The sequence below is a fragment of the Lotus japonicus genome, chromosome 3 (genome assembly GCF_012489685.1).
Source record: "Lotus japonicus ecotype B-129 chromosome 3, LjGifu_v1.2".
NCBI classification, from domain to species: domain Eukaryota; kingdom Viridiplantae; phylum Streptophyta; class Magnoliopsida; order Fabales; family Fabaceae; genus Lotus; species Lotus japonicus.
The window spans coordinates 76294550-76312667 of NC_080043.1; the positions used below are offsets into that span (position 1 = coordinate 76294550).

The following is an 18118-nucleotide window of genomic DNA, read 5'->3' on the forward strand; positions in this document are numbered from 1 at the left end:
TTGGATGCTAATTTGGAGTTCAGACAATGAACATTTTACTTATTTCTAATGGATATTAATTTGGAGAGAAGTGATGATAACACTCAAACAATGCAGATGTCTAGAAATCATTTGTCTTTGGAAAGTAGACTGCAAATATGGATAAAATGGAATTGTATATTTGAAGAAAATAAATGAACATTGCTTTGATACTCATTTAGCATCCATGATGCTGTGAAAAACTCTACTCCCAATCGAAGAGATGAATACTCGAACAGATATAGACAAAGGGAGACAGGAAAATAATAAGCCAAAAAACTAAAGGTAAAAAGTTTATATAAATTCAATATGACAATGGATAACTGTCTGAACACTAAATTTACAATTTTTTTGTCAATACTAAATTTACATTTCAAATAATCTCTTTAAGCTTTTTTACTTCTAATTTACTATCAAACTAATACACCTGACCCATCACTATCTTCTTCTCATTACATTGGGAAATACAGTGTTAATAACGTCTTTCAGATTCCTGCAACCAACAACTTTCATGTTTTCTAAACCTTCAGCTCCTGAAGCTTTTTCAGCTGCCTTCGGGACAATACACATTCTGTAACCCAATTTTGCCACTGTGTACATCCTTTTTTCCATTCTAGGAACCTGTATCATCATCACATTAATAATAATGCAAAACAAAAAATAGTACAGTTGTTGAAAAGCAGAATAGATCTTGGTATTGAATTGCAATTTGTTTAGCAGAGTTTCAAAGTTATTTGAATAACATGCTCACCATGCGAAGCTCACCGCCAAGACCAATTTCACCGATGAATGCGATGTCGTTTGGAATAGGGAGCTCCAAGCAACTGGGAAAAAGGAAAATACAACAGGGGTAGTGGATAAAAGTAAGAAAAGATTAAATTCTAGAATATAATATTCGGAGTGTGTGGTAGAGAAGAAAGCAAGTGCAATAATCATACATAACTTCTTATTTAGTTGTAAAATTTATTTGTCCAAACAAGGTGCATGAAATCACATACAAACCTGCTGCAAATTGCAGCTGCTACTGCAAGATCTCCTGCAGTCTCAGCCAGCGTCAATCCACTAACAACATTCAGAAACACAGCCTGTTGTAGAAAGACAAGGAAATATAATATAATCAATTCAAATATCAACGCTAAAAATATATCAGCCAGTCAAATGATAAGCACCAAACACACGAGTGACTTCATATCTGATTAAATAGTAGAGTGGTGTTATGGGCAACTGTTTTAAACGACGAGTTAGTTCACATGAAGTTTGGCTGGAAATTTCCAGATGAATATTGTCATTTGTTTGTGAAAATTGTATTCACTGAAATTGTCCCCATATCACCCCACTTATAAAAATTAACGAAGCAGAGCACTCTCATATTGCCACTGAAATTGTATTCATAGGGTGATGTAGGCCCTGGATTGTAAAATTTGTCATTGTTGCAACCCTAATATGAGATTCAATGAACTAAGAGTCAGAGAAAACGTGCATACTTGTTGATATTGTATTTGACATTAGTTTCCTTTGTTTATCTATTTTTTCAGAGAATTTAATTCTGTGTAAATTTCAAAGTTGACATAGTAACTATATTATGAATTATGATATAATAGAACACAGGAAACCCACATACAGCCAATAAATAGATAGAAGGAACAACAAACTCAAATGGATATATTACATATATCAGCTTACATGTTCTTGGAGACGAAGACCTGCTTGCTTTATAAGAACCTGCAGTTCAAGGGAAGGAAAGATAATCAAGGAACAAGTTTACACATTTCATTTCACTGTAGTGGATTAAATTTCGAATAAGTAATACACCATCAAGATCCTTTTAATTCATCTTCTCCCATTAAGAGAATATTAAAAGACAAGCATAAAGCATGAAAGCAGGGATAAGACAGTTAGTAAAATCTTTGATAATAACTCACAGATATGATCATATCAGCTCTATTTGCTTGGATCCCATTAACTTGCCTTGAACCTGTTGAACCAGAAAGACAGAGCGCCTGAGAAGAACAATTCAAAATTAGCCTAAAGAATTCTTTTGAAGGATGTCAGAGTGAGAAAAAAAAAAGTACAAAGGATAATAGAGTGTTCCAAGTTGCTTTATGCATTGAGATGGTAATTTGAGCATGCTGTTTGAAGTATGAACATACGGTACTGAGAATGATCATTAAAGAGTGTTGTCTCAAACTCTCACCTCAACACCATGTAATAAAGTTGATACAAAATACAGAGACTCTAAACAATGAATTTATTAGCAAATTTTGCACCCAGTGTTCAGTAAGCATCATTATTTCTTACAATGGCTTCCAGCTAGCAAAGATGTCAAAATTAATGACAAGGGTGTGTTTTCTCGAAACACCAGTCAAACCTAGCGGAGCTTGTCCATAGCAGGCTTGACCATAAAAAATATTTCATATGGCGAATGTATAGAAGATTACCTGAATTTCAATCAGAAATGTTCGGGACCCATCCATTATTACAGCCACAGCTAGTCCAGCTAAAATTTCTGAATCTAGGTGTTGCTCACTTAGAAACATTTCACTAGCATTTGAAACTGCCTGAAGTCCTGAATGTGACATCTCAAAAACTCCAAGCTGGCCACATAAATCAAAGACAATACTGGTCAAACATAAAATTTTCCTCTATCATAATAACTACAGAGCAAAAAACGAGGCTTAAATATGTTTTAAGTCTCTGACTTTGTAAGAGGAATCATGTTGGGTCCCTGACTTTCCAACCCTTTGAAATTGATCCCTGGAATTTTTTTTAATCAAATAAAGTATAAAAGCTAAATTTGTGCCTACGTCTACGTGTCATCAGTTTTGACCAGCAACTCTTCCACGTCATTTCTTAATCACTTTCAATCTCACTTCTTTCACCTTCTTCCTCTTCCTCCATATCTCAAACCTAACAACCCAAAAATTCATCCATGCATTTCCAACAAAAATTATAATTCTTCTTCTTTATCAAAATCATGAATTTCTGATTCTTCTTCCATTTTCAGCTCTTCTTCATCCAAAAATAAGGAATTTCAATACCCTCACACTAGGACCTCCTTTAATATACTCTTCCAACAATGTAGTATCAGGTTGGCTGAATGACCAAAAACTTAACATCCTTGTCCTCCAGGATAGACATAAGTCACATAACCATTATGCACTTAAACCACTAAAGCATCATCAACTTATTGAAAGCATTGATAGAAATAAAGTAGTTACCATCCAGGAAGACATAGTAGGCGCGTAATTTGATCATTATAACATACCTCATCAGTGGATCCAAATCTATTTTTCACAGCTCGAAGCATACGATGGGAAGAGAACTTCTCACCCTGAGAAGTAATTAAGTAATTAGCATAGAGAATACAGAAAATGAAACAATTTTAAGAAGCCACCTGTATGAAGTGCGGTAAAAAAAATAGCAAGTTGTTACAAACAAAACTTCCAGATTGATAGGTATCCCCCTTAGGACGCTAGTTGGTTAATAGAATAATTGTTAGTTAAGGGCTGGGATAATTAGAGAAAAAAGGCATGTTGCCTAATAGAATAATTGTAAGTTAATTAGTTCGGAGCTTGGATGATTAGAGAAATAAGGCATGTTGCCTATCCAAAGAAAGAAAGACGAAAGAAGGTACGAACTTCCATATACAAAACAACATCAACAATATGCTCCAAGACACGAGGCCCTGCTATGTCTCCAGATTTTGTCACATGTCCAATCTGAAATACAGAACAAAAAAATTGAAAAAAGAAATATTGTGGTCAAGAATGTCAACAATTCATCGAAATGGCCACAGATAATCCATAAACGAAATAGATATAAGTAACACCAATCATTTATCATATAGTAAATGCATATAAACTCCGCATTTTTGGATCATAGAGAACATAATAGCTTTTCCATATTTACCATAACAGTAAATGTAAATAAGTGTTGATTCATTAAGAAGACTAAACCATGAGGAGGAAAAATGAAAATATCTGCAAATTCTCTTCCTTCAAAAATTTAAAGTAGATCACAAAATTGATAGATATATGTATACTCACCAAAAGAACCGGGATGTTCGTCTTCTTCGCAAATCGCAATAAAGCTGAAGTACATTCCTTAACCTGTCTCATACCTATTAAATGTCATAACCATGGAACCAACATTTCTTTTCACCGTCAATAAGGTATAGCTAATGGCTAATGAATTTTTAAAATTTTCTGGTTAAAACAGTTGAAGTAGTCTTAGTTATGAACTTCATGTACAAACAAAACAATAAGGTCTGGCATAAGAAAGTAAACTAAATTAATCAACCAAATAAATAATTCAAAGCAGCAGAAGACTTTACGACATTACGTTGTGAATTATGAGTGTTATCCCTTTTTCAAAATAAAGAATAAAGATTTCAACTGAGCATGATCATTACTTTACTAGGATGAATCAAGTTAAGAATGATAGATTCCGACCTGCATAATCCCTCCCGGACTTCCCATTATTCCTTTCAAATAAACAGTTTGTATTGAATCAACAACTAGGGCCCCAGGGGAGAGATGCTGAGCTATCTTCAATATGTCCTAACACCATAAAGAAAAATTAAAAATACAATTTAGACTTCAGTAAAATGATCTACTCAAGCCAATTAAGAATAACATTCAAGTCAAACAAACTTCTTGATAGCAATACCATATTATAAATCATCAAATAAATGTAAAAATGTAATAATGGAAGAAAATGTCAGCACCTCAATATCATTACTTGAATATAAATAAATATCTGATCCAATCCCAAGGCAAAGGCGATCTGCTCTATTACCAATTTGCTCAACGCTCTGTCACATGAAAGGAAAAAAAATAACCTAAATGCAAGCAACATAAAAAAGTATAACAGAATAAATAACAATGCAAATCATAGGTGGCACCATACCATCCACCTTAAGCATGATGGGATTTAAAGCTGGCTGGTTTAAGCTTAAAATATAAGTGATTTACAGATTGTGTAAGAAAAATATTTTTTTACAGATTTAGACAATATTGAAGTCGAGCTTGCCAGTAATTTTCTGCACATTAATCTAGCAATTGTTTCTACTATTTTATAAAAATTCAAGTAACAAATAATTTTTAAACAGCATTAAGCAATATGAATTATTAATAAGTTATAAATTTAAAACACTAAAAGGCTTGATAAGTGCAAACCTCTTCACCAGAGACATACACAACTGGAGATGCTCCACCATCATTGTTCCCTTCTGCAATTATCGCAGCAATCTTCCAATTCAAATTTTATAATTAAAAGAAGTATTAATGAGGGTTGACCAAATCCAAAAAAGAAAGATAACCATCAAAATTTTAGATCCATTTTTACCGTCCCAAAACAATTCATACCTGCAACAACAGAGTACTCTTCCCAACACCAGGATCACCACCAACTAGAGTCAATGAGCCTTCGAACCCAAAATTATTTAAAAAGTTAGCCAATAGTACTCATTATACTTTGTAGTGAGCGTGCCGTGAGACTACTAGTGAATCATTGAAAGTAGGAACACTTTAAAAGTCCATAACCATCTAACATACAAATCAAGCATGGACGAGCCAAAAAGTTCAAGTAAAATTAGCATAAATATTAGGGTTGTACATTGTAATTTAATCTCTGCAGTCATAAGTCATAACAAAAGAACACAAGAACAACTGCATTTGAAGAAAATAAATAAGAGTCAATGCTAATTTAGTTGTCACCAAATAACACATAATTAAAATTTAGTACAAAATCCAAATGAAGAAAGTATGTTGTTAGACTTGGTCACCATTACTATGCATCGGACAATTTTCAGCAGCAAAATCCTTCACATTCAGAGACCAAAAGGAAGGAAAAAAACAAAACATTCTCAATGTAAATGGTTTCTGGCATATCAATATAGGTAAGAAATCGCATCAAACCTGGTACAAGACCACCACCAAGCACTCTAGAAACTTCATTTCCAAAAGGACCAGTCCTGCAATCAAAGCAAACTACACATTTAAAACTTGAAAAAGGCACCAATGCACTATACTTACATTGAGACTGAAAATGCAGGTATATGTGAAGATTCTCTCACAACTGAAGAAGAACACTTACAGAGGAATTCTCCAATGCAGATGATCAAGCCCTCTATTAACCTCTGACAAACGCAATGGACGCAGCTCACCTTGCTGGTGTGGGAGCCAAGACCCCATATCACCCTCCAAAACAGTAAACCCATTAACCTTACTATCAGCATCACTGGATTTAGCCTCACGAAACTCCTTCATGGAACCCGAAACGCCGCAGGATCGGCACACACCCCACCATTGTGCAGCAGTGTACCCACAATCACTGCATACCCAGTTGGTTTTTTCCTTCCCCTTTTTGCTGTTCCTTCCAAGGAGAACCCCACCACTACCCTGAAGTGGTTTCACTGTCCTACTCGCCTTTTGTCTTTGAAAGTCTTCAACTTTGCCATCCCCAGTGGAAGAAGAAGAAGAAGAAGCGCTCTGTTGCGAATTGGGGTCGGTGTGGAAGGTTGCATTGGTTGTTGGCAATGGGTTGCGGAGTGAGAGTGGGAAGTAGTGGTGTGAAGGGAAGCGAGAAATGGAGAAGGTATGAAGCATTTGGGTTGGTGAGTTGGGTTATGGTGGATTTGCATGAATGAGCATGGGAATTCAACCCTAGAGCAAAGGAGACTGTTTGAGTTCTTCACTTTTTTGAAAGAGAAAAAGCACTAGTAAAAAAAAAAGGGGAAAATTTATTATCATCACCTAAAAACTTGTGTAAAATTGCACCAAGCACTTTTCACCCACAATAACAGGTTTTTAAAAAAAAATCAAAATTCATATTTTCTTAATTAAACATTTATATTTAATAAATATTTTCAAAATATTTTTTTTCCTTAATATGTTCCTCTTCTCTCTCCCTTCTTCATCAGATCCAAACCCCAAAACCCATCCCCACCATCTCTGCAAAAGCCATCCCCTCCATCTCCAGATCTTCCGTCGTCACCGAGGTTCTGGCACGCCGCCGCCACCACTGCAGGCTCGCTGCTCTTCACCCATCTCAGATCTGGTTGCAGGGAGATGCATAGCCAAAGTCTTGGACTGGTATGAGGGTTTGTTCAGGGGTTTGGATCTGGAGGTTGAAGTATGCTTCTTCTTCTTCTTCTTCTTCTTCATCTCTGGGTTGTTGTGAGTTTTGGATCGGTGGGGGGTTGGTTTTTGGTATTTTGGGGGTGATGGTGGGGGTGGGTTGCGGTGGGGTTCTGGGGGTGGGGGTGGGTTTCGATTGGGTTCTAGGGATTGGGTTGCTTCTGCATGCCTCTTGTTTCTTTTTAGTATGTCAAAAGGCAAGATCTTTATCCATGTTGGTTATTTATTGATGTTGAAAATGAAAGATCTGGTTTTGGAATGAGACTCCCTCCTTTTATCCAATCATTTGTGTATTCCAGAAACCAGTACCTGATTCAGTTTTCTGGCCCAGGAGAATGAATTTTCAGAAACTGAAAGGATTTCCCACGACAAGTAGAAATTCAATTTTTTTTGGTTGATTTAATGTATTGGTTGAAGATGATGATGTCGTTTGCGTGAACATGTGTGAGAGGGGAGGAAGATGGAAAGGATTTGGGGTTGAGTTTCAGATTTGGGGAAGGTTCTGAAATATGGAAATGATGTTTTTAAATACTGGTTTTGAATTTCAACAATTGTTTGGGTTTTAATTACTGAGTTAATAATTAACCTAAACCTTCATTAATTAGTTTACTAATATATAATTTTTTTTTAAAAAAAAAAACTGCTAAACCTGCTACCATAAGTCAAAAGTGCTTGGTGCAATCTTACACAAGTTTTTAGGTGACCATAATAAACTCACAAAAACAGGAATGTCCATAAACTCCAAGTGGTGATATGTGAACCATGGGGAGTTGGATTTGCCGCCACACTCATTAGAAATGTCACCTCACTAAAAACCCTTTCGGGAACTCAATTCCTAAACTATTTCGGAAATTGAGTTTCCGAAGTATTTTCCCACTTAAAAGTGGAGAGTTACATTGTATTTTGCGCTACCGAGAATTTAAATCCCGAATTAATTCGGAATATAAAATCCTGAAATAATTCGGAAATTAAAAAACTGAAATTGTGGGTTGGGAAATCTAATTCCCCACGATGGGTGTTTGGACACCCACTTTTGTGACAGTTTCACACCACCACAAAGTGGAAAACAGGAAAAAAAAAATGAAAAATTGTTATGAATAAAGAGTAAACAAGTATGTAACGAGAATATGAGAGATGTATGAGAGATAGAGAAATAGTCTAATGGGATGCTCTGCTAGGTGCAGACTCCCTTGTATTTATACTAGTGTGTTTCACCCGTGCGTTGCACGGCGGATTTTTATTTTCAGATTTTACCTATCATGATTGATATAAAAGAAACAATAGTTTCACAAAAAAACAAAGATATGATTTTCGTGATTGAAATACAACGATGACAAAAATGTTATAAATTGAAGATTTAAGTACAGGTAAACAAACAAACAACACCAATTAACGAACGATATAGTATTGGAGTCAGCTACTATTTAAAATATATAGATTAGTCTAATGAGTAAATGAATGTCTTGATAAAAATCTTCAAAGTTGACTATCTAGGGAATCCAAGTCTTCTCAAACCATGAAACTGCAAATACATAGATTTGTGTAGATTAGATTAGGTTTATATGGTAATAAACAAAACTTAGTTTCAATGAACATTAAAATAAAAAAAAATCTTTCAAATATAACATTGGCTACTTTGAATACAAATTTTTTAGTTAATTCATATTAAATGTTGGTTCCATTATGTAAAATGATGAACATGTAAAGATTGATTTTTGACTTTTCTGTTACAAAATAATAACTAATTTTAAGATTAAATTTATAATGTTATAAAAAATAACTTAGATCATTAGAAAACGAACCTTTTAGATGTTGTCAAACACTTCTTCGTATAAAACATTCTTTGTTGCGTTTGAGAGGTTTCCTTCATCATCTAAAATTAATAATTTCAGCATTTTTCTTGACTTCACTCTTGAAAGAGCAACATAGAGCTGACCATGAGTGAAAACTGGTCTAGGCAGATATAAGCCAACATGAGATAACGATTGACCTTGAGGTCATTCAAAGTTCAAAACTTTACCACCGAATGGTTTATCATAACCAAAGTTCAAACAGGTTTTCATGAGGTCATTCAAAGTTCTATCTAATGCTTCAAAACAATGTTTGTTCAACATTGGTGCTTCATCTCATATGATCAAACTTGCCTTTTGAAGTAATTCAGCCTTTTGAGATCCTTGTTTGATATTACAGGTTGATATATCATTAAGTGATATAGGAATAGAAAACCTTGAATGAGCAGTCCTCCTTCCAGGCAACAACAAAGAAGCAATACCACTTGATGCCACGTTCAAAACAATGAGTCATTGTGATCTAAAACCTGAAGACAATGTATTCCACACAAATGTTTTCCCCGAACCTCCAAATCCATATAGAAAATAAAACCCTCCATCGTCGGACAAAACTGAACTCATTATTTGTTCATACACTTTAGATTGCTCAGCAGTCAAAGACTTTAACAGTGCTTCATGTGTATCGCGCATTTCTTGTTTACAGTAATTCAACTCGTCAGCAACAAACTTGTTTTCAAATTGTAGTTTCAGAAAATCTAGGATACGACATACATGGAAATTCTTTAAGTGACCTCCCATTGCAGTGGAGCTCAATTTCAATTAAGCAGAGGTTCATGAGAGCATCATCCTCTATTCAAAGACCTAGAATTATATGCATGTTATTAGTAATGAAACATTAATTCTCTTATGAGATCGGTAAATGAAGGAATGTACAAAGAAAAATTTCAAGTAACATAGAAAATATGTTAAAAAATTTAGATAAAAAAAAATTGTGCAATACAAAGTTGTAACTGTTGAAAAAATGTGTTGTCAGAGTGTGGTGTATTTTTTAAAAAAATGAGGAATCATATTTATTATTGATTAAAAATATTCTAATAGAATATTAAGTTGTGAGGTTAGTGAGGTGGTGGTTATTTGGTTAAAAATGTGTGTTGTGGATTAGTGGGGTGGTTATTCAATTTTTATTAAAAATTTATTAGTGTTTTATCTTAATATTCTATCCGATTTTTTTTTATCAATCATTTTGGTAGTGTTTCATGGGATATATAGTGAAACATTATATTCAACGTGGTGGGATGAATATCAACAAGGGAAGAGAGATGTGAGATTAGTGGGTGTCAGTTATTTAGTCCAAAATGTGTGTTGCTAGTTATTGGGGTGTTTATTTTAACAATATTAAAATATACCATTTATTTTGTTTAAAAATAAATTTTATTAAAAAAAATAGAATTCACATAGATTTTTAAGTTGTAAGGTTAGTGGAGTGGTGGTTATTTAGTCGAATATGTGTTTTTTTTACGGGAAAGTGAACTTTCATTAATGCATCAAAGCCAAATCAGCAGAGAGAACACCATTAATATCTAATATGTGTTAGTGGGTTAGTGTGGTGGTTATTTTAACAACATTAATATCTAATATTTATTTCGATAAAAAAAATACATTTTTTATTGAAAAGAATAATAATTCGAATATATATTAATTTGTGGGGGGTTTATAAAAAAACAATTTATGAGGTTAGTGGGGTTGTGGTTTTTTGGTTTGAAATGTGTGTTGTGGGCTATTGGGGTGGTTATTATTAATAAAATTAATATAAAATATTATTTTAATAAAAAATATTTATCAAAGAAAATAATGACGGTGAGGTTTAAATCATGAGTAATGAGTAGTGTATATTGCTAACTTAAACCTTTTATAAATGATAAGGATTTTTGGATCATTGAATGATAACATGAATGACATTCATGTAGTTTCTTCTTAAAATAATTATTAATGTATTTCTCTAAATTTTTAATTCATGTATTATTTGTTTCGGCAGTTTTTTTTTAAGAATAAGGAAATCACTCAACACACTTTTGAATTCATTGCACCTCCATTTTATGCTTCTAGTTTCTAGCCGAGTTATTTTAATTATTTCGCATTCCCTATGATTGGATGACCAAGTTTAAATTTCTTTACTTAGATAAAACATTGATTTTTCAATTTTTAACTACAATTCCTAATTTTAATTTGATTTATTTAGATAGAAATGTGAAAGCTTCATTTTTAAACCAAAAACTAAAATGAAATGGTCAAATGATCCTTTAAATTTGCACGAAAATTTAAACATCTTAAAATAAAATAATATATCAAGTTCTTCATAAAAAAACATAAGCCAAATACTTAAACAACAAACATAGCGACTAAGCCAAATACATGAAAACATGAAATACTTAAAAAACAAACATAATGCCTAAAAAAGGAACATGAAAAGTTCAATACATAAAATTAACATCCAAAATATGATTTGTCAATTTTTCTCCTTCTTAATCTTCTTGATCAGCTTCTTCTTGTTATTAGTTGAATCAACTCCTTCATTCTCCGAGTGAGTGCTCTGCTTGCATTGGGGAACTTCTTCTTTTTCTATGTTAGGCTCAACAACATCGCCACTCGCAACAGCAACAAACTCTTCATTAAGATCATGTTATGTATTAAAAACTTAGATAACAGCATAATTATTAAAAATAAAAATTTATACTAAGTAAAATATATAGTAGATGTAACCTTGGCCAAACTGGGACTCGCGTTTTCAGCACTCTCATCAGATGTAGGTGTTTCTAGCAATAGTAATGGAGGAGTGTCGTCCTATAAGCAAACAAAAGATAACAATAATATGTGAACAACACATTTTCAATAAATAAACTCAACAAATATAGGAAAAAATTATTCGTAATGAGCCTAGTTACATTAGGAGGAGGGAGAGCTTCCTTGAAATGAGCAATTAAGTCGGGATCTGCACATATTTTCTTGACACGATATGATGGCTCAAACCTGGAGCCGGGATCTCCATAAGTTTTGTTGACACGATATGATGACTCACACCTGTAGCTTGAAGTGTTGTTAACTTCAATCCTAAAGAGAAAGGTCTTTTCCAACAACTTAAGTAATTCAAGAGGAGTTGTAGAGCCAGAGCCAGCAGGATTCTGTCACCAATTAAACATTTAAGCATTAAGACATGCTAAAAAAGAGAGTACCAGTAGTATTACATTTTTTGATAAAAATGCACTTTGATCTCATAAACACATACCTTTGTTGACGAATCAACCAAGTCAGCACAAGTAGTTTCAAGAAGAACACTCGCTTCTTTGTCAAATATGACCAATGTAGCAATGTCATTACCCTGCTTTACTTTGACTTGCAAACTGAACCTATAGTATCACCAAAAAAAAAGGAAAATTAAATGGTCAAGAAATTTAATTTTCTTCACAAAATGGAATAGGTAGTTCAATACATAGGGACCATGGAAAAATAATGACGGTTACAGTTATCACAGAAATACATTTTCTCATCCAAAATAACTTTTTTGTTGCACTTGCAAGCTTTGTACCACCAATTATTCCCCTCAGGTATCTGTATGATGGTCCCTAACACAACACAACATGACTTCTGCATAAAATGACCGGGTTACTTAAATACATTTAAAAACAACAAAAGAAAAAACACATAAATGAAAATTTTTTTTTAGAAAAGAAATATTGATAGACCTCATCCATGGCTCTAATTTGCTCGAAAGTTTTCATATCTGAGGGTTTTAAGAACTCTTCATCGAGTGAAGGTTTTGAAGAGTCGGACAGCTGAGTAAGCATCTGAGATCCAGGTTCATTCATCTCGAAAAACCTATTGCATCAATAATTATGTCAATTGTAATGAAGCCATAAAATTAAAAAGTTAATATGCAAATGAGCTTAAGTAATGAATATGGTCGTACTTGTCATATGCATTTTGCAGGCTTTGTTGCAACATATCAGGCTTTGTTGACCTACACAATTATTTTAATATGTTTATAGAAAGAAATATTGAATACACCATATATAAACAATTTTTTTTCCCGAACATACCTTTAAAAGGCTCGATTTTTGCAAACTGGATTAAAACCACAACGCCGCTCAGATCGCGTGAAGATAAAACAGAGAGTAGCTCTTGGACGTAGCTTCCAAAAAATGCACACTCAACTTTCACTCTGTTTTCAACAAAATTATGATTAAAATTATTACTCACAATAATTCGTTAATGAATTCAAAATTTTAATAGATTTTGCGTTTTTGTTCAAAATACTAATAATTACCCTTCTTGTTCAATCTCTATGGTAATCCTCTTTCTCACTTGATGATTTTTTTCAAATTCCTGCTCGCCGCTATGGCCGGTAAGGATCCCTATCACATCTGCGAGACAAATAAAATATGATAGATCACAAATAATTTTACGGATGTATACAGTTTTAGTTTGAAATCTCACCGACTAACAGTGTCTGATCTGGATCATTGAACATGAGATCAGAAACAGAAACAAATGAATAAGGACTCTTAGTGATGGGATCGTCGGTTAGGGTTTGAACAACCGAATCAAAACCAAAGATTATCCTGTGAGCATGTGTCGTTGTACGAAAATCCAGAGCGCTATCATCAACACTGAAATGTGACAACATGTATACTCGACCCTCAACTAACAAAGGGTTAAACTTATAAACATGAGTCCTTTGCACTGTGCCATGGATCCTATCACCCTGTAGATTAAGAACATGTAAGTGAATGGAAAAAACTTAAAATTTTAAACTAACATTGAGTCAAATAGATATATATTTTTAAAACAACTAAGAAGACGAACCTTTGCATCCATTAAAACCAACTCCATCGAATTAGGAAGTTTTGAACGATCGAAACTTGGAGTCATCCACTTCCGCACCACCTTCACAATAACTCTCCACACATCCTTTTCCTTTGAAATGGAAGAGACATCGTCAACTGTTAGACTAAGAGCCATGGCAACTTTTAGATGGAAAAGTGATGGATGAATTATGAAATCACATGAGGAATTTATAGAAGTGTTTCTCAAGGTAGTTTATCTTTTTTTGGCGGTTGATTTTTTATACATGGTATACCCGGTGGGTGGTTATCAAATGTAAATGATGGTGGGAGTTTGGAGGTAAACCAACGTGAAAGTTGGTTTTTTTTTAAACCATGAACTTTGGAAGAAAAAAAAAGAAGTTTAGTAGGAAATAGACGTGATTTTATACTTGGTATACAATATGGGTGGTTATAAAATGTAAATGGACGTCGTGGGAGTTCGGAGGTAAATGGTTTTTTTTTAAAGCATGAACTTTGGAAAAACAAAAGGAAGTTCACTTAGGAAATAGACGGGTGCGTGGTTATCATAGAAATAGACATGGTGGGAGTTCAGAAAGTTGGTTTGTTTTCTAAAAGCACTAGTGTTTTTGCCCGTGCGCTGCACGACGAAAAACGGTTATGAATTTCTTACATTAATAACAGCATCGTTTCGAAAATGAAAATAAAAAATTAAGATTTGAACTACAACAGATTTTTTTATTGAACATAAAATACAATCGAACCAAATTGAAACAAACAATTTAAATAAAATCTCAATTGAATCCAACAAAAGACCAATATTACAGCAATATAAATCAGCAATAAGAAGGCTCAATTACACCATTAGAGTCGTTGTTTGTTCTCCCTCATTGAATTCAAATCCATTGTACCTGTAACAATTTGGAAAATGATTAATAAAGAGAAAGGAAAAAATTGTATGCTAATTACGATGCGCATGATACGAAGAATTATAAAATCTAAGATAAAAAATCTAACAAATCATATGTTATGGAATACTTCTTCGTACACGACATTCCGAGTGCAATTAAAAACTACCCCTTTGTCATCCACAATAAGCATCGTCAACAATTTTGGTATGCTAAATCCAGCTACACTGTATTCATGCATCATACATTCTATTTTCTAGGGTAACTTTAAAATTATAAATATGGACGGAATCCGTTCGATCTTCAATTCCAATATATTTTTTATGAAAAGGGTGATTCTTCGAAATCTTTACTGTCTCTACCACTTTCAAACTCATGGCACATGAAAATTGAATGCAACCTTCATTCAAGATCAATATCACAGAACTGGCTCAAGAGATCCTACATATAAAAAAGATACACAATTACATTATAATATGGGACAGAGAAACAAAGATAAACAATGTTGCTGCAATTTTACACATCTGCATTGTCCAATTTCGTCTCAAATACATGTATAAAGTATTAATTAAAAACAGAAGCAAGTTTAACAGGGTATTTGGAAACCATCATCTTGAGGCATAGAAGTTCACATGACAGAAACCTACCTGCACATTTATCTTGCCATATTAACTTTACATTCAATTTTTCTTCAACAATCAAAGCAGCAACTCATCTGTTGACGACATATTATAGGTTCTAGGATCTTTCCCTCTGGCTCTAAAAAGACGGATAGATAATTGAGTTGAATCATTAGTATGTATACCTGTGCCGATGCACGGGGCATATTTCCGAGTATATAATAAATTGTTTTTAATATATAGAATTATTTATTTTGTATAAATGAAAAATAAATATAAATATAATTTTTTATTTGATTAATTTGTTTATGATACAATAATATAATAAATTGTATGATTTTTGTTTTTTTTTCTTTTTTTTTCGTTTTTCCTATCTCCAAATAAGTCTACAAAATTTATAACTTATAAAATTTCATAGAAAATATGTATTACATTTTAAATTACATTTTTTACACTATATCATTACTATATCATTGTGATTTCCTTAACTCTAACCAAATACTGATGGGTATTCAAAATTTAAAGGATGCAATAATAATTCTCCTATATAAAATATTATAGTATATTTATCAAAAAGCAAGAACATTTAATTAAAAATCACAATAAATATCTCTAGTGAAAAAACACCACATTCCAGTGAAGCATACTAATTTTTATAGATTTAAAATCCAATCTTTCTAATTGTTAACCACCAAGATAAATAAAAAACACAATAAAAAAATTCCATAATTGACTTATGGTTGGAGAATTTTTTTCACGAAATTACATGACTCCAACATGAGTAACGTGTGTATCATCTTTATGAATTCCAAACTAAACATAATGATTCTCTGTAAGTTTGATGAATTTTTTCAACCCCTTCTTCAAGGTGCACTTAGACTCTCTCCTTGGGTTCCAAACCAATTCACAGTAAAATCTCCTGTTTTAAAGATCTCGCAGAACCAAATTATAATACTTCTGTATATCTACTCCATTAAAATAGTTAAAAAGTCTAGAAAAAGTTTAAAAATTATATTAAAACATTTTCTATTAGTTTCAACTTGAAGGTATCTGCATGCTAAATGTTACTCTTCGTATCAGCCTTTTTTTATGTAACCTAAACATCAACAAATTTTGATTATATATTTTCAATCCTCGTGTGCCAAATTGTTCTCTCTCTCACTCTCTCATGTATAAAGGACTTGTTATTCCAATAACTTGTTCATTTGGAAGCTGAATTAATCTATGTTGTGAGATTGTTACGCTGATTGGATGCTTAGGAAACTTAAATTTAGCGACTTAATAATTTATTTTACTTTCTCATTGAAAAATCTAAACATAAAAAAATATAAGCTATATATGTTCATTTATTCCAATTGTCGTCAAGATTTCATATTTATATAGATATACACATTTTAACTTATGAAAAAAATTATAAAATTTCATTGTTTGTTATTTTCAACTTGAAAATATTTGAATATAAATGTTCTTTCCTGTGGAATTTATATTTTCACAATCAAATTAAAATGGTTTTGTATATCTACTCTTAAAATTATTTAAGAGTAATAAAAAATTTTAAAACATTTTCTATTAGTTTAAATTAAAGTATTTTCATGCAAAATGTTCACCATGTAGGAACTTTGTACTATATAATTAATAAATATAGACTAAATATGTTAATTCTTCTTTAATCCCCCGTGGGAGCCCTATATTCACAATCAAATTTACGAAAATTGTATTAAAACATTTTCTATTAGTTTCAACTTGAAAGTGTTTTCATGTAAACTGATCCTCATTTTTTTTTACAGCAAAAGGGAATATTATTAATAACAAATGGATCATGAGAACAACCCTCTAATAGATATATAAGTCATTTCAAAATACCCGCCGAAGAAAGAAATACCGTCTAGCGTTGTGCCTCATTAAAACCTCCTTAGGAAAAACTCAATTGGGATAAAAACCTAGGGTAGGAAAAAGAGTATACCAAACGCTGATCCTCATGCTGGATCTTTTTACTATATAATTAATAAATATAGACTAAATATGTTTATTATTCTCTAATTCATTGTGTGACTCCTATATTACCAATCAAATTAAAATACTTATATATATATATATATATACTCTTAAATTATTTAAAAAGTATGATAAAATTACTAAATTGTTTTTTTTTGCTACATCGGAAAATTATAAAATCACTAAATTATAACAAAACATTTTCTATTAGTTTCAACTTGAAAGTATTTTCATGCAAAATGTTCCTTATGTAGAAGCTTTTTACTATATAATTAATAAATATAGATTAAATATGTTTATTTATTCTCTATATCCCCGTGGGAGCCCTATATTTACAATTAAATTATAACACTTATGTGTATCTAATCTTAAATTATTTAAGAAGTAATTTAATGAGAGGGCTTGTTCTCATGTTCTTTTAATCATTCAATAATATATTTTATTTACGAAAAAAATTTATTTAAAAAGTATGAGAAAAGTACTAATATTATAACAACATTTTCTATTAGTTTCAACTTGAAAGTATTTTCATGCAAAATGTTTCTTCCCGTAGTAGGTTTTTAACATGTAACTTAAACATAAATAAATATAACTGAAAATGATCTTCCCAATTTTCACAATTAAATTATAATGCTTCTTTACATATCCCATTAAAATCATTTAAAAAGTATAAAAATAGCATATAGCATAAACTTATGCAGAAATTTTATCGAAAATGTCTGATAGATACTGTGAAAAATAGCGCAACATATTTATCATAGTCTTATATATTTTTACTTCGAAAAATATTTAATTATAACTACACCATCT

At 32.2% G+C, this 18118-nt stretch overlaps 2 protein-coding genes across 4 annotated transcripts; both read right to left on the reverse strand.

The window, feature by feature from the left end:
- Window positions 1-282: 282 nt before the first annotated feature.
- LOC130745976 (uncharacterized) lies at window positions 283-7700 on the reverse strand. Of its 3 annotated transcripts, XM_057598452.1 has the most exons (16): window positions 6774-7699; window positions 6115-6683; window positions 5937-5992; window positions 5385-5443; window positions 5196-5267; window positions 4745-4831; window positions 4470-4577; window positions 4065-4127; window positions 3657-3737; window positions 3284-3349; window positions 2457-2612; window positions 1941-2018; window positions 1702-1740; window positions 1021-1103; window positions 770-842; window positions 283-639 (listed from the first exon to the last, which is right to left on the reverse strand). In XM_057598452.1, the coding sequence occupies exons 2-16, from the start codon at window positions 6624-6626 to the stop codon at window positions 457-459; spliced, it is 1716 nt and encodes a 571-aa protein (XP_057454435.1). In that variant the 5' UTR covers window positions 6627-6683; window positions 6774-7699; the 3' UTR covers window positions 283-456. The 3 variants fall into 3 exon arrangements, with proteins under 3 accessions (XP_057454435.1, XP_057454436.1, XP_057454434.1); XM_057598453.1 differs by having other exon boundaries at window positions 4470-4565; window positions 6115-7700; XM_057598451.1 differs by having other exon boundaries at window positions 6115-7699.
- A 3753-nt stretch (window positions 7701-11453) lies between these two features.
- LOC130744743 (uncharacterized) lies at window positions 11454-13963 on the reverse strand. Its single transcript, XM_057596903.1, has 11 exons — window positions 13808-13963; window positions 13439-13706; window positions 13269-13365; window positions 13068-13163; window positions 12912-12962; window positions 12688-12820; window positions 12483-12589; window positions 12231-12351; window positions 11890-12126; window positions 11719-11788; window positions 11454-11611 (listed from the first exon to the last, which is right to left on the reverse strand). Exons 1-11 carry the CDS (start codon window positions 13961-13963, stop codon window positions 11454-11456), a joined length of 1494 nt encoding a protein of 497 aa, XP_057452886.1.
- Between the last annotated feature and the right edge of the window lie 4155 nt (window positions 13964-18118).

Excerpts from the sequence above, each read along its gene's own strand:
- LOC130745976 (XM_057598452.1), bottom strand. The coding sequence starts at position 6,626 with ATGCTTCATACCTTCTCCATTTCTCGCTTCCCTTCACACCACTACTTC. Across the intron at positions 2,613-3,283 it reads GATTTGGATCCACTGATGAG|CTTGGAGTTTTTGAGATGTC; the intron begins GTATGTTATAAT and ends TTATGTGGCCAG. Across the intron at positions 1,741-1,940 it reads GAGCTGATATGATCATATCT|GTTCTTATAAAGCAAGCAGG; the intron begins GTGAGTTATTAT and ends CTTGAACTGCAG.
- LOC130744743 (XM_057596903.1), bottom strand. The coding sequence starts at position 13,963 with ATGGCTCTTAGTCTAACAGTTGACGATGTCTCTTCCATTTCAAAGGAA. Across the intron at positions 13,164-13,268 it reads ATAGAGATTGAACAAGAAGG|AGTGAAAGTTGAGTGTGCAT; the intron begins GTAATTATTAGT and ends TGTTGAAAACAG. Across the intron at positions 12,821-12,911 it reads CTGCAAAATGCATATGACAA|GTTTTTCGAGATGAATGAAC; the intron begins GTACGACCATAT and ends TTGATGCAATAG.